At 48.6% G+C, this 25,330-nt stretch overlaps 1 protein-coding gene across 5 annotated transcripts in view; it reads right to left on the reverse strand.

Annotated features, from left to right (window-relative positions):
- The window catches only part of Tns3 (tensin 3), a 246,093-nt gene that overhangs the window by 158,261 nt on the left and 62,502 nt on the right, over nt 1–25,330 (reverse strand). For all 5 annotated transcript variants that reach the window (XM_048450104.3, XM_087909179.1, XM_048450105.3 and 2 more), the window contains exon 3: nt 13,743–13,780. In XM_048450104.3, the coding sequence (XP_048306061.3) occupies nt 13,743–13,780 (38 nt within the window). The remainder of the gene's footprint in view (nt 1–13,742; nt 13,781–25,330) is intronic.

Below are 25,330 nucleotides of genomic sequence, written 5' to 3' on the forward strand. Positions count from 1 at the left end.
TTCTCTTGGGAAAGTGGAAGGGTTAAATTCCCTCTGAAGCCCAAGCTAGGCTCAAATTCACAGCAATTGTCCTGCCTCGACCTCTAAGTGCTGGTGTGCCAATAAACCGAGCTGAAATATGGAGAGCTTTAGAAGCTCGGTCTTAAGAACTGCAACTGTGGCTTCTACCCCAAACCCATTCATGGACGCAACCAGCTGCCATTCTGAAAGGTAGCCAAAGCTACGGGTGAACAGACAGGCCACAAAAGGACATACTGGGCCATGCAGTCTCTTGTAAAACACTGAGAAAGGCCACAGGGATGTGTGGGACCTTCTGGCCAGCCTTGCATCCACTTCATCTTTGTACCTCCTCTTGTCCTGTGGCAAGCATATTCAGGTATCTCTCATTTCTTTCAACAACTATACACAAAGCGATTTGTTAAGTCTACCCTTGTCACCCCAGGACAGAGTGTCAGCAGGACATCTCTGCTGCCAGCAAGACAGGGATTAGATGTGCTTCTGGGGCCTTCCGCAAGTGCGGCTATCCTCAGCCAGACACAACTGGCATAGCAAGTGCTGTCTACGTTCAGGAGGAACTGTCAAGACATGGGCTACCCAAATTCCGGGACAAAGCACATATATAGTTTGCAGGAGACTAGGGTACAAAATATCCTAACCCTTAACTTCTCATTTGCTAACACCCTTTCCTCTTGCAAAGAAAAACTCAAAGGAAGAAGCCATGGCTCCTGAAGCCTTGAGAGGGAGGGGCATGTGCAGTCTCTGCATGGGGAATGTGTGGAGTTCACACCACCCTGGCTTCAGGCTCACTAGACTGCCCAGCAGGAAAGGGCCCTCCCATAAAGAAGGGACTGAGGCCCAGTCAAGCTGCAGGGCACACAAGTTAACATTGCCCATTCCTGCTTCTGCCACAGCCATGCAGGATCTGAGCTTTCCTTTTGAAACCATCAAGCAGGCTCATCTGGCCAAGTAGCTGATTTCCATGGACCAGTTGCTGACCACATGGAGACGGTGCCCAGCACCACAAAGAGGGCCAAGCTCTCACAAATAAAAGGCCTTCCACAGTGAAGGTGTTCCTTCGCAGCCAGCATCTTAGAGACAGAGATCCATCAACCTATCACATCTCCATCTCTTCTTGGGTCCGTGGTCTCTGCCTCCTGTCATTCATTAATTCATTCATTCACACACTCATCAGCCATAATGGTTAATCAAATACCGTATTTCAGGGCAGCATACACAACAATTAGAAAGAAATTGTAGTGCCTTCAGGATTCAACTTAAAGCAGGATGCTAAAGGAAACTTTAAGACATTTCTGTACAAAATGTCTAAGAATAATGTAACGTAAAATAAATAAGTAAACAATAATAAAAAAATGAAAACAGCTCAGTAGTTAAGAGCACATACTGCTCTTAAAGAGGATCTGTTTTAGCACCTGTGTTCCTGTTACTGATTCTCTCTCCAGTTCCGTGGGCTCCTACACCCTTCTCCTGGTTTCCTGGTTTCTGTTGGCACCCACTTATATGTACATACCCATACACAGACACACACAAATACATAGAACGAAAATACACCTTTTTAAAAAATTAAAGTAAAATTAACTATAATTTTTATATCCAACTAGCTAACTTTTCATTTCACATCTACAATATTCTGCAAACACCACCAAATTCATACCATGTGACATTGCCCTGCCATCTAACAACACACCCACAACCTTGCTGATGTTGTCACTCTGTTCCCGGGCATATTACACCATAAAGAATGACCCACAAGACCCACCTCTGCGCCACCTGATCAGTACTCCAGGCCCAAGATGTCCCCCTTTAAAGATATCCACAAAGGAACTTAAATGGAGCACAGTACTGGCCTAGCAGTGGGGGCTCTGTGTTCGCTGCAAAACTAACAGTAAACCAGGTGCCCTTCACCTCCCTTCTCCTGACCCCATTCACTGAAACACCTTCAAGGTCAGGCCATCTGCAGGGCCACCAACAGACCAGTGAACTACCCCCAGCGCTTTTTAAATGCAAAAGAAGGGAATTTACAATAAGACTGGAATTTCAGATTTTAACCAACCTTCTACATTCCACTCACTGGGCTCTCCCAGCCTTCCAGACAGCCCGGCAAGTATTTATCATTCCTAAGATCCTGCAAGCAGGGGGATGTTTACGGTAATGGGAGAGCTAAAACAGGGGTCGGCCTCCTATCCTCCCACATCCTGGCATGCTTGACCCACCCACAGTTTCATTCAGAAAGTCTGGGGGAATTCTCAGGTGAGTCAAAAGTCTGGAAATAGGCAAAAATGAGCTCTGTCAGCTGTCCCTGGGAGGGAGGCAGAAGGAAGCTCTGGGGCTATTTCTGCGCTCAAGGGAACATGGGGGTGGCCACTTCCTGAATCCTGGCCTAAAATTAATAGCTTTACAGAAGTGGCAAAGAAACTTGATTTTGCAAGTTAAAATTCTGAGGACTAAAATGTATACTCATTTGGACGCTGCTGCTTAAAAAGGAGTTGGTGGGTGGGGAGGGGGGGGCTCTTCTAGAAAACTCCACCCTAAAAAGTGGCTGGAACAGAATATAGCAGCAGCTGGACCGTAAACCTCTGGAATCTTCACATCTCAGGGAAGGTCACCCTAGAGACACCACAAAGCTGCCCTGAGCATCTACAGTTGTGACCCAATAACCTGGCTGTCCACAGGCACACAGGATCCACAGCACAGAGCAGCACTGGGAGTGGGGGCTACCCGGAGGCAAAGTGAAGTATTTGGAAGTCTTACGGGAATGGAACCTCCCCCCACCCAAGGATAAGCCTATAGAGACACCACCAAAGTGTGTCCCAAAAGTCCTGGTAGGGGAGAAGAAGGTCAGAACATCTTTCCCAGGCTAAACTCCAGGCTCTGGAGAACAATGCTGGGAAGAGTCTCTATTCAGAGGTGGAGCAAAGCCCTCTCTCCCCCACAACTGGACCAGGGGAGTGTTCCCAAGATGGTCAGAACTTCTCTGAGACGTGTTTCTTTGGGGAGCACACCAACGGATCCCACAGTATCCTTAATGTGTAAGAAGAGCATCCTGATGGCGTCCTAGCTGGATGCTGCTCGCCATCCTGTGCTTGAAATGAGGGGGAAAGAAAGTGAGGGGAGAAGTGGCCACCAGCAGGGCTTCTCACCTGTAAAGTGGTAAAGTGGAGTCTGGGGAGAACAGGAACAAGAGCAGTCAGTGGACTAGGGGATGCCATGGGCTTAGAAGGGAGGCAGCAGAAGCAAGAAGAAAGCAAGGCTAGCACGAACCAAGGAGACATAGGACCCGCACTCCCACAGAGGAAAGTTGGTGCCAGCAGGAAGACATTGTTCCTGAGACCAGAAAAGCAGGAGGGATGGGAGGCAGAGCTAAGCATAACAGCAAGAATTTCCCAAGCTGATAATTGTTAGGTCTCAAAGCCTGGGACAAATGTTGAGGTGCCTGTTTAACATACCAAAGTAGATCCCTTAGTAGTACCTGCTACAGGGTATGGCTGACATACTCTGCCCCCTACCCTAAACTTCTTCTGCCCAGGGGCTGGGCTGCCCTTCCCCCAGAGGCTCTTCCCTGTATAATCCAGACATTTTGGTTATCCACCCCTGTTGTACCTTTACCCTCTTGACTGCTGCCCCTCATTCCACTCACTCCCTTACCCTCTCCCCACAAAGACCCGCTCAGTCTAGACATGTCCACTCCAGACTCTCCCAGACTTATTAGCCTCTGGCTACACCCTTCCATATATCTACAGTAAACTTTCTCCCCCACTGTACCTAGGAGCAGACCTCTCCTTTCTTTTTCTTTTTCCTTCTTTCTTTTACTCACTCGGTAATGAGTACAGGATGATGAAGGAGGCACGGAAGCCAGCCAGTGTCACCCTTCAGCCTCTGCACCCAGAAGATGTAAACCTTCACCATGCAAGCCCAGTCAGGTCTTCAGAGAAAAGTGAGAGATACTGGGGACCATACAGCAGTATCACCCATAAGGGGGCTGGCCTGGGAAACTAGGCTGCAGGCTAGTCCCTGGTAAGAGTAGAGACATTCATATGCACAGCAGGAAAGGACGCATGCATGCAGGCACACACACACACACACACACACACACACACACACACACACACACACACGCACTGAATAAAGGAAAGGAAGGGACTGCTCCTAGGTATGGTGGAGGAGAAAGTTTATTTGTAAATAAAAGGGAAAGCATAGCCAGAGGCAGACACATCCGGGAAAGTCCAGAGGAGACACGAGGAGAGAGGGAGAACCAGGTGCAGCAGCCAGGAGGCCAAAGGTACAAAAAGGGCAGATAACCAAAATGTGCAGAAAGACAGGACAGCCCAGTCCCTAGGCTGGGAAGTTCAGGATAGAGGGTGGGGTATTCAAGCCATACCCTATAACAGGTAGGGACTGAGCGATGTTGGGAAAACCTGGTGGCCAGGTCTGCTTTGATATGTCAAACAGATACCTCAGCCATTTGTCCCCGGTTTGGTCAAGGACGTAAACATACACATACTTCTTAAAGAAGGGGACAGAGGTCTGCTCTTCAGGAACTAGCAAGCCCTAGCACACAGGCACCCAGGTGAAGACTAATCCAGGCAGTCACTCTGGCCGCACAACCAATGAGCCAGGAACACAAAAGCCTCCCTGAAAAAAAAAAAAAAAAACAAAAACCAGAGCTGAGCATGCAGACAGCGATGCAGGACCCTGAGGCTGAGGGTAAATGGCAGTAGGCCAGGTGGGCAGTCCCTTAGCCAGTCTGACAGAGGCCCTGAGATGCCACAAGCCAGATCAGGGTCTTTGACAGTCTTTAGAAACAACCTCTGACTGAGACCTAAATGAGACAAGCAAGCAGCATTCTCAAGAACTGAGAAAGCACACAGCCCTTTCCTACCTAAAGGCACGCTCATGGACGCTACTTGTCATCTGCCATGTTCCCTGCAAGCGGCTAACTATGCCTCAGGAAAGTCCTTCAGCCGCTGACACAGCAGGGGTCCATGGAACCTCCAGAGCAGGGTTCTCAACCTTCCTAATGTTGCAGCCCTTTGATACAATTCCTCATGTTGTAGTGACCCCAACCATAAAATTACTTTTGTCGCTACTTTATAACTGCAATCTTGCTACTGAGTCGTGTATCAGCTCCTAAGACCACCGGGAATATGTGTTTTCTGATGGTTGCAACCCACAGGCTGAAAACCGCTGTTCTAGAGGAACAAGAGAGAGCTCCCCAAGAAGCCACAGGCCTGAGCTAGCCAGGGGGCTGAAGTCCTTTTCGCAAGCTTCTCAGGAAGGTGTTCTTGCCCTAATATCACAGAAGACCAGACTAACATAGGTAGAATTAGAATTCAGATCCAGGATTTTTATAAAGGTCCTCAAAGTTCTTGAGATTGTTTCATATAGCAATACATGGGAATTTCCACTTTACAGTTCTGTTCTCAACAACAACAACAAAAAATCAGACCAGAACAAATGAATCGAACAGTCTATCACAAAATTCAGGTAGTGAAAGATACAACTAGAAGGCAAAAATTTTCACCAAGTATCTTCATTTGAGGGACAGCTGTCCCCCTACTCTAGAGCCAAGACCCATTGTCCTACCATGTTCTGTGGGATCCCAGGGCAAGTGGTCATGTGCTTACTATTCCCATCACACACGCATGTGAGTGCACCCACGTGCACACACACACAATGGCATCTGTTTTGATAGTTGTCAGTGTCCTTCCTTACTGGTAACAACCTGTCTACAGGAGGTCAGGTGACATCTACTGCCCTTGCACCCTTCCCAAGTCACTGTCACACAAACACACCTACAACCCGAATGGATCTCAACCAACAATTATACTTGCTTGAAATGGTCAAGTTGTTAAGGGTCAGCAGGGAACCTTCTTCCTCAGGACACCGTGGAGAGAAACAGGGATGGACCACAGTTTCTCAGGGAACTTCACCAGTTCTAATTCAAAGCAAACCTACCTGCAGCTATGGTGTGCCCTCACTGACTATGGTGTGCCCATTCTCTCCAGATCCCATCAGGGGCTGTGGGAAGGTAGTTTCTCACTGCGAAGACTCTAAGCATCCTCAAGATACACGGCCTGACCCAAATCCCATGAAGGACACAAAGGGCTGATGCCGTCTCTATACCAGACGTCTAGCTTCCTGTATATGAGCAACCACAGCCAATAACAGATTACAGCCAAACAGCCCAATTAAAGAGCAAATTGGTATAGATTCACCCCAGAGATCTATCTAGATCTATTTGATTTGTTACAACACAATGCGGACTGACAACTTCTGAGGAATCAAAATGGTAGTTTTTTAAATCCCAGTGTTAACTTAAGGCAAATATAGTATCTCAAGAGAGTACATAGCCCTGCGTCACCTCACAACGGGGATGTACTCTGAGAAATGCGGTGACGCAAGACCGCTGCTGTGCAAACACCACACCATGTGTTTGCACGACCAGGATCGCTACAGCATCACCAGATGACGCAAGCTCGCGGACCACCATCAGACACACAGCTCGCTGTTGACCAAAGCATCATTATGTGGTACACGCCTGCCATAATTCCTTTTCGGCCCATTGTTGGGGCAAGGAAAGTAATCCTCTACAAACACTGCTTAAACACAGAACCTTGTTGAAGAGCAAACATGTCACCACAAAGTGACATTTACACTGCTAACTACACAAGGCAATACAGTCCTTCTTGCCAGTCTGGCCACCCATCATAGCCAGCTTCAAAGCCTTTGGTTAGCCAGCGTGGGGACTCACACCTATAATCCTAGCACTTAGGAAGTAGAGATAGGGGAACTGGCATGAATTTGAGGCCAGTCTGGGCTACACGGTGAGTTTCATTCCAGCCTTAGTTAAAAAGTAAGACCAGACCCTGTCACAAAAAAAAAAAAAAAAAAAAAAAAAAAATTATAAGACAAAACAAACTACAGCAAAATGACCTTGGTTTCTTCTCCCTGTCCCCAATCAGTGAAGTTCCAGAAGTTCACAATCAAAGGCCTTGCTTGGGGCTCAGATTATATTTTATATTTAAAAACCTGAATCTTTATACACAGGGCAAGTGCTGACTCTGAGGTGAGCTCAGAGCACGCGTGAGGCTTCCCTAGGGGCAGGCCATCCCCACATCCCGGGTCTCAGAAGAGCCCTCCCTCTCAGGAACAAAGCCCCCAGCTCTCAACACTTCAATGAGTTTTCTCAGCAAAATGGGTGAAAGAAAGCCGGTGAGGATAGCCTCCCTGAAAAAGGCTCACCTGGGGGAAACGAAAGTGTTCTTCAAAGGGCAAAGTTTAAAGATCCTATGACTCTTCTCACACCAGTGATAACTTGGAGCAAGTAAGATACGGATGGACAGATGAACCATTGTCATCCGGACTAGAGGAGCCAATGATGCTAAAAGAAACTAGACTGTAAAACCATGAAAACACCAAGAGGAGGTATAAGGTGTATACTGTGGAGGCGCGAAACCGATCTGAACGGTTTGCCTGCTACAGGACTCTACGGATGTGACACCCTGGAAAAGGCAGACAGCAAAAAGACTGGGGGTCACCAGAAGCCAGGAAAGAAAGGGAGCCCGTGAGATTTTCAAGGCAGGGTAAAAACTCCATATTATATACATTCTGTACTCTACGTTTGTCCAAATTCATAGAATATGGGTCACGGTTTAAATATGAAATATCTCCAACAGGCCCACATGCTGTGTTCAGCTCCGAAGCTGATGGTTGAGTCTGGAGAGGTAGAGGAAGCTTCAGAGGATGAAGCCAAGCTGAAGGAAGCAGGGCACTGGGGACTTCTGAAACACATGCCTGGTTCCCAGTCCCTGTACTCCACACTTCCTATCCACCGGAAGGTAGACGGTGTCTCCTTCACATGCCCCCACCATCACAACCTGCCTCACTGAGGCCCACAGTCAACGGAGCCAAGAACAGTGGGCTGAACCTCTAAAATCAGGAACCAAAATAAACCCTTCCTCCTTTAAATTGTCTAACGTCGGGTATCTTCGTCACTGTGGAGAAAAGCAACGGAAAACGGAACAACAAGCAAGAGTCCTACTGAAGAATACACTCTGGAAGGTAACGACACATCGGTGGGCACCCCTGGCTGCAACAGAGATGATTGCGGTGGGAGAGGTTGTGCAGAACCACAGAGAATCCTGTCCACTTTCCCTTCAATTTCACTATGAATGCATAAACACCCGAAGAATAACTTCAAAGGCTTCTAAAAACAGTTGTAGAAGGCGGCTGTCAAACTGGCATCTCAGTGGCAGATCATTTGCCCAGCAAGCACAAAACCCTGCATCCCCTGCTCAGGACATCCCTCACCCCCCACTTCTCCCATCCCACCCCACACACACCAGCTTCCCTCCCTCTAAAACACCGAGCATACACACTGCAGCAATGCAGAGAAGCATCTCCTGGCAGACCCAGGCTCCCAAGTGGTCCTCCCGGTGGCAGGCTGGAATTGTTCTAAGCCAATGCTTTACCTGGGCCCTGCTCAGCGTCTGGCTAGAGCAAAACTCAGAAGTGTCTGTTTATTGAATTGCCCAGCTTAAAATTCAACGACTTCCATGGCTGGGACAAATGGTGGGGAGTCAAGTGGAAGAATGTTGTGCAAATGCTGAGCTGGCAGCATGGGCCGACCATCTCTCACGGAAGTGCCATCGCTTGGTTCTGAAGCTGCCACCTTCAAGAACAGAACCACCAGCCAGGAACAGAAGCCCTCAGTGTCATGTGACAAAGAAAGTTATGCCTGAAGGTTCAGCTCTTCCCTGTAACCTCTGGGGAGCATTCTTCCTGAGCATACACCACAAGCCAGTAACGAAAAACATTACGTGTCTCACGCCGCTCCTATCACACTCTGCTATAACTCTGTTATAACCGCCCATCCCACCTTCAGATACAGACACTGAACCTCAGAAAGTGTATCAGGAAATGGGCAAACACACACACAGCACAAGAGCTCAGCTCCTAACAGTTTGGGGCTTTGACTTTTGTTGTTTTAATGAAAATGTTTTGCTTGATTTTTTGTTTTTGTTTTGCTTTAATTTTTACTAATTGAAATTGGCTCATTTTCCAAGGAAAATATCTGGATCCACCCCCTACTATTCCTTAGGGTTGGGGATTAGGTGGACACACTTATCTTCAATGCTAATGCCCAAAGCAAGCACCGCCAGTTCATTCTTTCCTGAATGTTCATGGTGTAGCCACCCTGCCCCAGTGGGGAATCACCTGGTGCGCTGGGCTCTGAGGGGAGTAAGTCCGGACCCAAGACAATAAGACAGAGCAGGGACATCCACAGCTGAGGGCTTAACACGCCACAAAGCGAGAACTCACATGGCTTCCCTGTGTACCTAAGAACATCACCTGCTCCTCATAGACATACCTATCTGTAACAGCCCAGTCCTGCGTATGATGCTGAGGAGCAACAGGAAGGAGAGACACACGCTAGCCCTGCCATGGCCTCTGTAGAGGACTGGGCGTCTTGTATGTGTCAGAGGCAGAATGAAGCCGGGCAGGCAAGACTGAGGGTGGCCTAGAGGCCTAGAGGCTGAGGGTTTGATGGAGCCTTGGCACCAGAGACTGGTCCTTCGAGAACTAAAGCAGGTGCCGACTGCCAGGACCCAGTGGCTGCTCAGTGCTGTCCCAGGTGTATTCCAGCTCAGCGACCTTGTGTTCAGTCTCCATGGGGGAATCTCTGCTGATCCAGGATCCTAAAGTGTGACTCAAGGCATGGGTAGACATCAAAATAGCCTATGTTCGTGGCTGCCACAGGCTGCAAAGACAAGACCTGTTCTTGCTCACTTCTCAGGGACCATCCCCAGGCCGTCTTCTTCTTTTCTCTTCACAACATCTGCTTTCCTAAAACTTCTGTACTTCTCCTTCCCTTTCCCCTCATGTTAATGAGTCAACTGAGGGCAGGGAAAAACCAAGTCACGAGGCCCAAACGGCTCAGGGGCTGAAATGAATCAGCTGAGCGCCCGGGGAGCAGGACCGTGAGATTCCAAACTCTCAAAGAGGTTTCTCATTGTCTCCTTGACTTCCATAGGGCTCACACACAGTGTTATTGTACTCAGTGTCTAAGAGAAGGCCATTGTTGTGGGTAATTTAAACAGTATTGTCCATCTGTTCTACACAGGGGGAAACTGAGGCTCAGGCAGACCCACCTCAGTCAAACAAGCCATCTTAGAAACAAGCAAACAAACAGAAACCCACTTCAAATTTTGGCTTCAGTGACAGGAATTTACGGCTCACAGTTCAAAAGGCTGGATACTCACTCCAACATCGAAGTACAAACAAGCTTAGTGCTAGGTGGGGATCTGCTTTCTGGATCCCCATCATGCCTTCCTGCAGTCTGCAGTCTCTATTTGATGGAAAGGGAAGAAAACTCTCCAGTGTCTCTTTGAAAAGGGCACTAAGTCCATCAATCCTAAGGCCCCACCCAACAATATCTAATAACCTCCCAGAGGCTCCACCCACCTAATGTCATCAGGCATATTACAACACATAACCCTAGAGACACAGACACTAGGACCACAGCAGGTAGACTGGAATACTTTCAGGACAAAAGCCACAAGGAGACCAAAGGCTGGGTCTCTTTCTCCATTCGCCAACACAACCTGGAATGAGGGACATGCTCAGGAAGATACAAACATCATCTACCATACTAGGGCTTCTATATCTCCTCACCATGTCTTGTCTCCCTACTGTGACCCGATCTTCTTTACAGAACCTTCCCTCCACATCCTCAATACGAACGGAGCAACCACAGGCACAACAGATACCTAAGACTGTGGCATTGCGTTAACCTAACAGAGCAGCGGTCATGGCATTTAACTCCATCACACGCCGAACACACGCTGCAGGGACCCTTCCTAGTTCTTACCCTCAGGAACCACTGAGGAGGGTACATGGGGCACACGTCACCCTGTCAGTACAAGACAGACGAGGTCTAACATGGGAGCCAAGTCTAAACCTTCACAAAGCTTTCCGAGTTTCCAAAGCCACATTCAGAAAGGCTGCTCGGTGATCCATATACACAGTGGTAAAGGCCCAAAGCCAAGGAGTGATCTATGACACACAAGCAAGGACCCCAAACTCACAGAAGTAACGTGGGGACAAATCACACACCAGTTCCTCAAAGAAATGCTTCCCAGTCACTAAGCTCTGCTGGGCTGCTGAGAATTTATGATTCTCCATTCCCCGACACCACAACTCTGTGTGTGGAATGAGAAGGTGCTTTGTTACTGCTGGTGGCATTCTCCCATGCTATTCAAAGCCATATTTAAAACTTTTTTTTTTTGAAGAATGTGGCTACATTTCCCCCTGGCAGGCTCCGATAGGAGGAAAGCCTATTCATCTCTCAGCAGACTGCCAACTGCTGGGCTTAGCAATGCCATATCAGTTATACTTAAGACTTCTGGATGATGCTTTGAAGCAAGGAATCCGAAGTAGTCAGAAATGGAGAGAAAGATGCAGGCTCACTGCTGCAGCTCAGGTCAGAGGTGACTAGCCTGGGATTTGAGTCAGGGGATGGAGTGGGTGGCAAGACAAGCACTCAGCCCTTGGATCACACCCCCGCCAGCGACAAGACCCGCACCATAAGGACAAGGGCCACCAAAAGAGACACACCACCGGAAAGGCACACCGAAGTCCCTGCATGGGAAGGGAGCCTCTCCAAGTCAGATCCATTCCCAAAACAGGCTGGCCCCACTCAGCACTGCATCCCCCATTCCAGGCGCCGCTGCAGCATGGTTCCTTTGACCGAAGGTGGTACACAGAAGCGAGGCTCAGATAAACCAGGGTCGGAAATCAGTCCCACTCCAGGGCGTGTGAGCAGGTGGAAGGGGACCTTCTTCCAAACAGAGCTGAGTGAGAAGGGCAGGCAGAGCTGCTCCACGCTGCCCCACTAGGCTTGGTAAAAGCTTCTGAGTGACCTCAAGAAAGAGAGGCAGAAGGTGAAGAGGGTAGATGGTGCCTGTCCTAAGCTAGCTAAGGCATCTATCAGCAGCACTGAGCAACCCTCTCTGCTCTCCGCATGTTATAAATATGCCCACAGAAGACTTAAAAGACAGGTCATTTATCTCTGGAAAGAGCCCTTGGGCTAAGACCATTCATTTTCCACCTCTGTGGGGGTACTTCTGTGTATGTGAATATGTTTGCCTGTGTGTGCACAGGGTACATGGGTGACTGTGAGTACACATGCATGTGCACATGAACAAAATGGGTGTACTCATGTGGGATATGGTGGTTTGAATAGGTATGAATAACATAGACTCATGTGTTTGAATGCCTAACCCGTAGGGAGTGGCACTAATAGGAAGTGTGGTCTTTTTGTTTTAATTATTTATTTATTATGTGTACAATGTTCTGTCTAAAAGTATGCCTGCATGCCAGAAGAGGGCACCAGATCTCATAGATGATTATGAGCCACCATGTGGTTGCTGGGAATTGAACTCAGGACCTCTGGAAGAGCAGTCAGTGCTCTTAACCTCTAAGCCATCTCTCCAGTCCCCAGGAAGTGTGGTCTTATTTGAGTAGGTGGGGCTTATTGGAAGAGGTGTGTCACTAGGGTTGGGCTTTGAGGTCTCCTAAGCTCAAAGACAGTGCACTTCCTGTTGCCTCTGAATCCGTACTCTCAGCTACCCCTCTACCACCATGTCTGCCTGCATGCTGCCACCATGCATTGCCATGATGACAATGAATGAGACCTCTGAACTGCAAACTAGCCCCAATTAAATGTTTTCTTTATAAGCATTGCCATGGTCATGGTGTCTCTTCACAGCAATAAAAACCCTAAGACATGAGGTGTGTACACATAAATGTTTATATATATAAGTGTGTGTGTGTGTGTTTTGTGGAGAGAAACTCTGCCCTTCCTGGTCCCCACATAGAAAACATGTGTGTGAAGTCATGTGGTTCATGATATCCTTAAATTTTCCACCACAGCCTCTAGTTCAGAGACTGGAGACAGGATGGAGATCTGAGAACAACATGAACTTGAGCTCCCCAACATCAGCAGAGCCCCTCTCTCTCGTCCTACAGCCAGAGGGACAGCTCGCCAGAACCCCTGACAGTTTGACAGTCAGCGAGGTTTTGAAAGGCTGGAGTCACACAGAAGAGCAGCCTCAAAGCGAGGAAATCCAGAGCTGTAGGCACAGAGAAGGGAAAGAACCACAGTCGCATCCTCGGCACCTTCCTTCCTAGGTCCCTTGCTTCTCTGCTCATCGCAGGCACGGCAGCTAGGCCACAGCAACCAGAGGACCCCTGGCTCTCAAGCACTCCGGGGACACAGACACTAGGCTTAAAGATCCCTACTCCAGGTTGCCCAGGTTTTCACCAACCACAGTGAACAGCTAACTTCCCTCAAAGTTAGCCAGCACGCTCCTCTAGGCTAAACACGCACCCTGACTCTGCCTCTGCACCTCTGCCCCATGAATAGATGGCAACACACAGAGAAAGTCGGAATCACTCATCGCCGGGAAGGAGCTGGTGGTATGGCCATCTTGGAAAGGATGATTGAGGTCTTATCTGAAATCAGATTCTTTGGAATTATTTTCTATAATTAAAAACATGGATTTCAAAGCTCTTTCGGTTTGCTCTTGAGATGAAAGTTATATGCCGCACTCAGCCGGCCGGTCTCTTTCCAGCTGCAGTCCAAGGGCCGCCCTCCCCCTCCGCCTATCAGTCAGTGAAGGCCAGCTCCACGAAGTCCCACGGGAAAGCCATGGAACGCTTACCTGGGCTTCACATTTCTTGTGACAGGAATACTTGCAGGCTGGAAGGAAGAGAAAGAATGTCTGTTAGTCAAGCAATCTTAGGGGACGCTTGCCAGGTCTCCCTCCTTGAGAAAGTTTAGCAGGCAGGCTGGGGAGGGAGGTCTCTCCCTGACAAGAGGTGGCTGTACACCGAGAAGGTGAACTGAGACAAAGGTGACGCCTAAGAACCACGTTACAGCTATGTGGTTGAGCACGGGCTCAGCACGTACCAGGACTTGGATTCTGTTCCCAGAGCAGGAAAAAGAAGAAAAAGAGCGAAAGTTCAGTCAGTCGAGGTAGAAATTGATCAGGAGTGGGGTCCTAAGTAGACAGGTTTTTGAAAAGGTTTCATGCAGTCAAGCTGAAGAAGGTAAGTAGAATCCGGGGAGCAAAAGTCCTCTGTGCACACACAGAAGTTATAATTTATCCCTGGGGAAAGGAGAGGAGAAAAAAGAAGAGAAGGAACGAAGCCCCAGGCATTTATTTGATCAGAGCCCTTCCAGGAGGGAAAAAGTCACGAGGTCATTTGATCTTGAGGTCATTGGATCTCACAGGTTTTCACTTCCGGGAGACCTTAGCAGGCACTGTCAAAATAAATTCATGTCTAAATTCCTACCAAAGAGTCCTTCAACGGGGGCCATTATGTGAGCAGAGCGGGTCCTGTGTCATGGGAGGCCCCAACAATGCAGATGGGGTGCTGGAACCAATGTGGATTTCACAGGCCCTCCCCTCTGGCCCAGAGGCAAGCCGCAGCGGGGCCTCAAGGAATAAAAGGCCAGCAGCAGCAGCATGGTGCAGTGACAAGGCCAGACATGGGAGAGAGGGCAGGATGAGGACGGTGGGAAATGAAAAGACTGCATGTCAGCCCCCCCACAACCACTCCTGGGGGGCATCACAGGGGCCTAAGATGCCTTCTCCACAGCACCTGCCCGAGACTTCCTGTCTGGGCTTCACCTCTCCAGCAGGGTTGCCCAAGGCAAATCCTAGGAGCTCTCGGGACCCCTGTCCCCCTCACAGAACTATCAACGTCAAATGGAATCCTTCATGGGACCCTGCTTTCACACTACAAAGTAATACCCCAAGCAGAAATGGGCAGAGCCCAGGCAACAAGGCCTCAGGGGTCAGAGAGACAGAGGACCAAATCTCAGCTTGGGGCTGGAAGCCCAGGAGCTCAGGAAACCTTCCACTCTGCCTTCTAGACAATACTTAAAGGTTCACAGAGGGTTAACTAAGGCTGAAACAGAAAAACTTGCCCAGGGCCTAGGAGTTTGTGTACCCCAAGAGTTAACAACCTATTTAGGTCTTTATCTGTGTGTAATCTAGATTTTTCAATCGCCTGCCCAAGCTTTTGAGATGTTAGAATACATACCACAAATATTGATTCTTCATCTTCTCATCAGCAGAACACAGGATTGTGATCAGGGATTTTGAAATCAAGAAGGATTTCCACTGGATAACGACAGGACAACCACGAGAATTTCAAAACCCAGACAGAAGCCCTCCCAGGCAGAGGACGGCAGGCAGAAAGTACTAAGGTAGGAGGGGCAGCACAGCCCAGGAGCAGCTGATGACTGGGCCAATCACATGACAGGCAGCCTCTGAGATGACCTTAATAATTCCAGCCCCACGCACAACGAATCACCACTGTCTGCATGTTAGAGCAAGACGGCGGAGGGGATGCTGTGTAATTCCTGACACTTTATGGGGCCACTTCAGCAACCCTGCAGAGCTGCCAATTTGGAAAGAAACTGAAGCCACCAGCCAGCATGCAGCACTTGGCCAGTCCGGCTGCCAACTCCGTGAGTGTGATGGCTCAGTGACAGCAAACACCAACCTCGGCCAGGCCTTCAGTGACTGACAGTCTTTGAGAAGAAGCCTAGTGTGGACGACATGGTCCCAAACCAAGACGCAGTGGAAAAGGGCATATGCTAACAGTTGTACCGGGGCATTGAGAGCATGTTCACAGCCCAGTGAAATCCGGCCATCACTGTCCCTCGTTCAGGTTTCAGCTGTCACATGCTTGCTGCCTTACAACCATCCTAGATAAAGAGCCAATGTCAGATCGCCCACAGGGAAAGCTCAGCCACCTCAGCATCAATGGGCCCACACTGACGGCTCCCCACATACCCCTGCCCACCTCAGTCCGGTTCCAGTGTCCGTTCTGCCTATCCTATGCTTGTCCTATCCTACGCTATCCTATGTTAGGACCCACCCAGCTACCTTGGTTCCCCTGACCCCAAGACTTGTGGTGTCAGATCATCTTAACAGTCCGTCGCTCAAGGCAGGCTGCGAGCAGGGAGGACAGGCAGTCTTTGCTGTGCAGCATCCGATTCTGCCCAGGGCAATGTAAGTGGACCACACAAAGGCAGTTCACTCTTCAGTGTCTACAGCATGGAATGCACAGGCATTCCTAAAAACTCCTCAGATCCCAGCAAGAAGCCACTCGTCTTTGCTTCTTTTACTGAGCGGAGGTCAGAGTCTGGATGAAACCTGAGGACTCATTCATACATCAACTGGGAACCAATCACGACCTGCTGCAGGCACGCTGGTAGAAGTCCACCAGCAGGAGGACAAACAGCAAGGACCTTGTACCTGGCAGCCTTTGATCCCCCAAGTGGGGAAGGTGCCAGCAAATGGGACTCCCCAAATCACTAGAACTCCCCACCAACAGACACACAGGCTCCCAAAGACAAGGGTACCCTCAGTCAATCCCACCCATCTGCCCAGAAGTCATCACGTTTTGATTTAAATACTGGGTTTTTTTTAATTACGACCATATTTGTTCTCCGACAATTTCAAGAATACATTTAATGCACTCCAATTACTCTCTGAACTTTAGCAGAGAGCACGGTTAGCAGCTGCCGACTAAACAAATGGTCATAAACAACTCCAAATAAATGGATGGAGCTGCAGAGATAGCTCGGTGGTTAAGAATACTGGTGTTCTTCCAGAGGACCCAGGTTCAATTCCCGGCACCCACATGGGAGCGAACAGTTGTTTCTAACTCTGGTTCCAGGGTTTCTGGCATCCTCTTCTGACCTCATTGGGCATGAGACACACATGTGGTGCACAGATAAACATGCAGGCAAACCACTAATACATATGAAATAAAACTAACTAAATCTTTAATTTATCACCTAATTAAAATTTTTAAAAAGAAGGAAGGAAAGAAAGGGGGAAAATCTATTGCTGTGGTTGTTCTTGGGACAGAGCCTCACTTTGTAACTCAGGTTAGCTTTAAAGTTATGGCAAAACTCCCACCTCAACCTCTCAAGTGCTGGGATTATTGGTGTTTAAGCTACCAGATCTGGCCAAATAAAAATCCATTCAAAAACCCTTGACTTCTAGCCTTTCTAATGGTATTCCCTCAGGCTGTGATTCCGCCTCCCAAGCCATTATTGGTGGATTAAAATCTATGAGGTATAAAATTATCTTGTATAAATATGTACACTACATTTTCTCTAGACTTCATCATAATCATCCATGGGCAAGAGTCCTGTTCATCCTAAAGACAATTGTAGGCTGAGTGCCCATATCCAAAATCCTTCGGATTAAGAGGTTTCAGATTTGGGGACATTTTCGTAGATATTGTTGACTTACAATTTTATTCCAAAAGCCGAAAGTTTGAAATTGCTCCAAAATCTGAGATACTTTGTGCATCCAAATTTTAGATTTTAGAACGTTTTTGGTTTGTAGAGTCTTAGATAAACCTATATACTTTTCTCATCCAGAGATAAAAAGTAAAGATAAATTTAAAAATTAAAAAAAAAGTGCCATTACTCATTCACTTCTGCCCCCTCAGCATCCGAACCACCTTCTTCCTGCTGAAATCACCCCGTATACCCTGAAACTGAAGGACAGAGTCCCTTCAGCTTCCTCATGTGAAAGATGGCCAGAAAGAGGGCAGGGCATGTATCAATGCCACCGTGAGCTGCTCAGTCTCACAGATGCCACTTGACAGACTGGCTTCCTCCTCCTGGCCCATGACCTTTCCCCTCAACACCAGGCTCACGGGGCTCAGGGGTGTTCTTCCACTCTCCAAAAAGTCCCCTGAGCACCCCATGTGTAATGACTGTGTGCCTTCTCATCCGTCCACTGATTCCACATAGAACCCTATTTCCCGGCTGGCTCGGACCCCTCTGCCACTCCCACGCCCATGCAGTGTTCCTCAGAAAGACAGCATGCCCTGAGGCTTTCACACGCTTGTTCTGAGACCCCCTGGAAGCCTCGTGCCCCTGTGCCAGTCAGTGTCCGCTGCCTTCTCAACGTCTCCCACTTCCTCCTCGCCTACGGAGCCATATTTAGTCTAGCTTCCCCTCACTTCATCCTCGTGTGTGTCAGAGAAAGGTCACCCTTAGACAGACAGACAGACAGATCCTGCCTGGTCGAAGCCAGCGATTGTCGGAGGAGGTCTATAGACCGCTGGGTCCCTATGACTTCCCAATGGGCTGATGAGACCAAAATATGTTCAGACATCTCTTCCTCCTTCTCTTGTGTAACAGTGGGGAAAAGGCTGAAGCCTCCGCAAGAATCTGGGAAACAAGACCAACTTGTACTAGTTACCACTCCATTCAGTACCAGCGGCCACTCGGGTTACAAAGCTGCCTTCAAGAATATCCTGACGAGGCCCGGAGAGGTGGCTCAGTGGTTAAAAGCACTGACTGCTCTTCCAGAGGACCCGGGTTCAATTCCAGCACCCACATAGCAGCTCACAACTGTCTGAAGGTCCAGTTGCAGGGGATCTGACACCTTCACACTAATGCGCATAAAATAAAGTTAAAGAAACCATAAAGAATACTTTAAAAGAATATCCTGACAAAGGCGGGAGGGACAGCTCACCGGCTAAGAGCACCAGCTGCTCTTCCAGGGCACTTGAGTTCAATCCCCAGCACCCACGGCAGCTCACAGCCTCTGTAACTGCAGTCCCAGGGGATCCTATCCCATCTTCTGGTGTGCAGACAGACATGCAGACAAAACAACAGCATATGTAAATAAATATTTCTCACAAAAGGATATCCTGATGTAAAATCTCAGTAGACACCTCTTCGCTATTCTGTGAGAGCGGGGAGGCAGGGAGCCTGCAATGAGGGCCTCAGCATCCGGGAATAGGACAACCTGGAGCGGGACCGTGTGAGAACAGGACCATCCAGCAACAGCACTGTCGCAGCTGTGAGCTGTCAGCTAACTAGTGACTTAACTCAGGAACACCATTTTTATTTGAAGGGATCTTGGCACGCACAATATGAAGGGGCTGCTTGCCAGATTCTGGAAGTTAATCCAAGTGAGCCTGTCACACCAACGGCAAAACTTCAGATTTCAAGTGGGAATTCTCCTTGTGAAAGACGTACATCCAAAAGCAGGAGCTTGACAATGCAAGTCCCTTCCAATAAAAGCACCAGCAACACTATCAACAAATAAAGAGGTTGGTTTGCTTGGTGTGTGTGTGTGTGTGTGTGTGTGTGTGTGTGTGTGGGTGTGTGTGTGTGCCTGCGTGCGTGCGTGCGTGCGTGCATGCATGATTTTTAGAAAGATGCCTCAAGACTACGAAATCTAAGCCAATTGACCGGAATGACCAAATGACCATGGCACTGTGAAACTTGCTATGTCAAAGATCCCCTCAAACACAAGATGATACTCAAACAGCTGAAAACACGATTGATTCCATTTCGCACTCCACACCGAGAGACCAATCTCTATGCAACAATCCTCTGAGTACCAGAGCGCCCTGAGAGGCTGACAGCGGGCCACATGCGTTTGCAGCTCCTACACAGTAGGCACAGACTGAATACAGAAGGAAGCAGGGGAGTCCCGCTTTCCCACTAAAGAAAAAACCAGAACAATGTCTCACTTCTCCTTCTTGCGAATGACAGTTTTGAGGAAGTCATTTTTCAGTAAAAATATTTATATTACCATATAATAGGTATGGTATTGTATCTTTTAAACAGTTTATTTTACGTACCATCTGTTCCCATTTCTATCATGTTAAGTGGAAGTAGATATGGATCATATCTACGTGGTCTTCTGTGCGACCCGAAGCAGGGTGACAGTGAAGGCATTTCGACTTACACAAACAATGACAACTCTAGGATAGACGATAATTCCACTCATCCTTCTTGATTGTATCTTTTCGAACAGGGGAAAGATCCACTTCTGACTGAGGGAGAAGCAAATGAACCCAACCCACCGACTTCTATAAAGTCCCTTACTATCTTACAAGACACACAAGGAGGGAAAAATCCCCTCTTTGGGTTGCTATCCACTCTGAGAATGGAGTTAAGATTCTACACAGAGAAAGCTACTGAAGTCAGTCTGCACAGTGGGAGCCCAGCACACTGACTGCTGTGCTCTGGGTCACCAGCCCCTGCACCTCCTGGCCCAGAAGAAACCCCACACCACACTGGCTGACTTCATCATGCAGGTCTGGTGGCCATAACACCGCTTGCTTGACAAACCTTGTCCCGAAAGCTCCCAGAACAACCCCAGAGAAAGGCACATTCACATTTGTGATCAGCTTTACAAACAATAAATAGAAGCACAAGCCCAGACATGGTGGCCTACGCTCATAATCCTAGCACTCGGAAGATGAGGCAGGAGGATTGCATGTTTGAGGCCATCTGGTTCTTACAAAGTGGGTTCCAGGCCAGCACATCTCTCAGGTGAGCCTGACTTAAACATATGATGAGCCCCGAGGCAAAGGCTCTTCCATGTCTGGTGCAGTAACTGGGTTCCACGGTCACTGAGTCAATAATGCAAACATCCGTCAGAAACTGTACCAAAGCAAAGAGCGACTGTCCCAGCTCCCCTCGACTATCCCAGCTCCCCGCGACTATCCCAGCTCCCCTGGACTATCCCAGCTCCCCGCGACTATCCCAGCTCCCCTCGACAAGGACCCAATCATCACCTGCTGCCACCACCTCTCTTTCGGTAGTGGAAAAGGGACCTGTGATAGCAGTGGCCTTTCCGTTTTGAAAAGAAAAATTACCTAGAAAAATACATACATACATACATACATACATATATGTATATATAGATAGATAGAGAGGAAAGGAGGGAGGGAGAGAGGGAGGGAGAGAGGGAGGGAAGGAGGGAAGATGATAAAGACAGATCTACAAGTAAAATATGAGTAGCTTTTTAGAAAACATGCTGCTAAAGAATTGATATTTGAGAGTGCTTTCTGCTGGGCGGTGGTGGCACACACCTGCAACCTCAGTGCTCAGTAGACAGAGGCAGGCGGATCTCTGTGAGTTCAAGGCCAGTCTGGTCTATAGAATGAGTTCAAGGATAGCCAGGACGACACAGAGAAACCCTGTCTCAAAGCTCTTCCCCCCACTAAAAGAAAAAAAAGTTCTTTCCAGAAGCCAAGGCTAGAAGATACAAAGAAAGCGCTTTGTATAATACAAAGCAAACATGAGGCACTCGTCCATCCCTAAGAAGCTGACACAGGAGAAACATCACAGGTTGCATCAAGGGAGGCAAAAAAACCAGGCAAGCTGCTTAGTCCACAAAAAATCCCAACAGCACTTAACTGCATGAATTCCAGATGTGGCAACAGGGAGAGGTAGAAATAAGCATTAGCCATTGTAGAGTATCTTTGTGACAGAGAGCAGGGGCAGGCACTCAAACAGGCAAGAATATAAATAAAAAGGTAGGTAAGCCTGACATCTTTACAATGTTTGTATGCTATAAATACCACCTACAGAAGTGGGGGGAGCGAGGGCATCAGAATTCACAAAATGTAAGCTGGAAAAAGTAAGAAACGTCAATTGTTTTAGACGTCAAAGCCATAAGAAAGTGGCAAATGTTTCTGTCTGGTGTACTGTCTTAAAGAGGCAGTATTCCTAACATAATGAGAAATCAAGAAAGAAAAAAAAAGTCATCTAATTTTTACACAAAGGATTTGAAAGGCGAGCCTGTTCAATACACAGAAAGACGGCAGACACTTCAGGTCACAGCCACTTGAATTGCATTTAATTGATTGCAAGGTGGAATGCTCAGAAGCTTCTAGGGCCAGGCTTGGTGTCTTCAGCACTCCAGGCAACACTCAGAGGATTTCCCTTCCTGTCCTGGCTCCTGAACTCAGTGCCTGCCTGCACACCATGCTCCATGGAAGAGTCCACACAGCACACCTCAACTCCCTAGTCACTTAAGGGTTTGCAAAGTCAGGCGTAAGAATCCAGGCTACCACTGCCATGGCTCGCATCATAGCCATCTGGCTCCAAAAGGCCTGACATTGCTAGACGTCGTCTTGGAGGCGCTGTTCTTCAAAGTGTCTCCGGGAGCCTTGGGAATCCAGGCTGCAGGCTGACAAGGTTGTCAAGAGTCTTTTATACAACACTCTACAGATATTTACCAAGTTACAAACGAGCCTGGGAGTGAATCGCTGTCTGCTTTTCATGTTCTCCAACACCCTCTGTGGGGACTCAGAAATGACTTCTCTAGCTGTCCCCCAGGGGTGGCCCGAACAGCCGCGAGCACCCAGAGAGCAGCACTGGCTGAGCAATAGCAGGGAAATCAGCAACCCTGCAGCTCTAAACATGCCCAGATCACAGCTGCTGAGGAGGAGAAACTTCAATTTTATCAGCCAGGCTATGCAAAAAAAAAAAAAAAAAATTTCAAACAAAATCTGCCTGCAAAATTGACCAGCAGGACCCAGAAGTCCCTGGCCTACAAAAACCTCAAAGTCTAACCACCCAAACTTTTGAAGAACAGTGGGAAGAAACCCAGGAATTCTTTACAGAAAGCAGGGAGAACTTCAGTCAAAATCCAGAACTGAGGCGGAATGAGAGAGAGAGAGAGACAGAGACAGAGACAGAGATAGAGACAGAGATATGCGCTTTATACCAGATAAATAACATGAGACAGAAGTTTCTCAGGTGCCCTTTCTCCCTCGTTCTTCTGGAAGATTCTATGATACCACAATGTCTTGTGCTGGAGCAGGTCTGACGGGGGAGGAGGTTGCTGAGCCAGGCCAGGTCATCACAGGGGCATTTTAAGGAAGACCATAGAGGAACCTATGGAAGAGGTCAGACTACGGTTGTCAGGGGAGTCACCTCTAACTGCTTTGGGAAAGTGTTTAGAGTTACCTACTTCCTGTGGATCTGCAAGAAAAGAACAGCTGGAGGAGCCAGGCATCCATCTGCCAACCTGATCTCGATTTTCCAGCAGCCTGCTGTCCCTGCGTGCCTGCTGAGTGACGTGAGGCATGTGTGAGACCCCACAGCATTGCAGGTGCTCTCCGCCTGGGCAGTGGAGAGGGTGAAGAAGAGCCGATCAGAGTGGCGTCTTCACAAACCTGCTCCCAGAGCCTGCCCGCTCCCCAGAGTTAACTTCCTTTTCCTGGTACCACGGCTACCTTCACACATTCCTGCACTTGACGCCTGCCCACTGGACACTGGGCCCTTGGGGATCTTTTTGATTAACTTACCCTATTCTGTGTGGCTTGTCATGAAACCGACAGACTGGATGAAACTGATTTTGGTCCAGTTCATCTCCAAGGTGAAGGGCCACATATGGGAATGGTATCGTAATGGCAACGTCCCAAGACGTGTGCGTGCATGTATGAGGCATGCAAACATAACCATGTACCCTCTTACAGAAAACACCAGTACTCAATCATTGAGGTCCATGGGAATAACTCTGTAAATCCTGGTAACTTTCCACAGGCCCTGCTTCTCAATACCAGGGTCAGAGTGTTTCCACTCTCTTCATATCCACAATGGAGATTAGAGGGGAGAAACAGCCAGGCGGTGGTGGCACATGTGTTTGATCCCAGCACTAGGGAGGCAGAGGCAGGTGGATCTCTGTGAGTTCAAGACCAGTCTGCTCTACTGAGTGAGTTCCAGGACAGGCTTCAAAGCTACAGAGAAACCCTGTCTCCAGAAACCAAAAGAGAGAACAAACCGGACTCAAACTACATTCATCACACAAGTGTAATCACACACGAGCACCAACTTGCTCACCCAATGTGGTACAAGGGACTGCCACATTCAAGTGCAGCAGGCCTGCTTTGTGCCAGGGACACGCTCAGCGCCAAGGTCCCCAACACAAAGACAGCCTTTCAGTATCCCGGACTTCCTGCTAGGACAGAAACCAAACAATGTTCTACAGCTACTCACTGACCATCCAGGCATCAGGAGAGAATCAGGGCAGCGAGGTACCTTCTGAGGAGCTGAGGCTTGTGCAGAAGCCCAAAGGATGATGGGAGCTGACCAGGAAGCAATACAGCAACAGCCATGCCTGAGCTCTGTGAGAGGGTCACTCGGGTGTCGGAGGGAGAGGTGGATGCACACGGGAGGCCCAGCCTCAAAGACCACTTAGGGAAGGATGCAGTCCTCCTAACGGAAGCTTTATGGTTTCCCAGACCCACTGCCCAAAAACAGGCAAGAGAGGGGAGGTATCAAAGGGCAGGGAGGCAGGTCTCAAAGGCAACCCAGCCCGGACAGTCAAAGGACAATGCAGGGACACTGACTTCAGAGGGAGGGAGCCAGGTCTGCAGTCTGGTGGGGTGGACACTGGCCTCTACAACAAGCACAGAGCAGGGAACTAGAGCATGGAGGGAGGCTGTTCTGGTCACAGTATCTGGTCACAATATCACAGATCCATGACCCAGGCAGGAGATACAGACCTGGCAATACAGGGATGTCAGATTCCTCTCCTTTCTCCTGAGACAAGCTGGACCTCCCACAGGCAGGCTTTGCTGCTTTTATTGAGCTAATAGACTAAGGCCTTGGGCCCTGGCACCCTTTGAAAGTCCACTGCCTCTGGTATTTTGATGTCTCCCCTCCCATGCCCATGCCATGCAGAACCTACTGCATCTCCCTAATGCATCTTCGGTCTGCCTGCTTCTGAGCCACCACACTGTGTGTAACAGTCACCTCTATGACCCCCAGGACTACCCAGTGGACACCACGACCTGTCGAACCCACAGGGTGCTTCACCTCAGAATGCACTGTTGAAGGGTTCCCTCCTGGCACACTACGTTGCCCTCAGAGGGCAGCACTTGAGAGACAGGATGAAACATCCTCATGCTAAGTAGTACTTGCAGCAACAAATTTAATAATAATCTTTAAAAAAAATGTAAAGGTCACGAGAAAGACCAGATCTAAGATTCCTGAAATGTAATTCTAGGGTATTAAAGTAATAACTGCCTAACAACAGAACTGCTGTACTTGGGTGTATAAATATGATGTCTCCGTCTATTTGGATGGCTATTTTTGGTTTTTGTTTTGTTTTGTCTTCTAAAACAGGGTTTCTCGGTGTAACAGTCCTGGCTGTCCTAGAACTCACTTTGTCGATCAGGCTGGCCTCAAGCTCACTGAGATCCACCTGCCTCTGCCTCCCAAAAGTGCTGGGATCAAGGGTGTGCGCCACCACCGCCTGGCCTGGACTGCTGTTTTTAAAAGAAACTACCACAATCTGTTGGAGTGGCTGAGCAACAACAGAACATCTTTCCCTCATAGTTCTGGTCCTAGGACAAAGCGGAGTGAGGAGGGGCCCTCAGTGCTGACTGATGAGGGAGAAAGCACCTGAGGCAGCAGAGCCGAGGGTCCCAGTGTTGTGTGTGTGGTGGT

The sequence above is a fragment of the Myodes glareolus genome, chromosome 8, assembly GCF_982192425.1.
Source record: "Myodes glareolus chromosome 8, mMyoGla1.1, whole genome shotgun sequence".
Lineage (NCBI taxonomy): Eukaryota > Metazoa > Chordata > Mammalia > Rodentia > Cricetidae > Myodes > Myodes glareolus.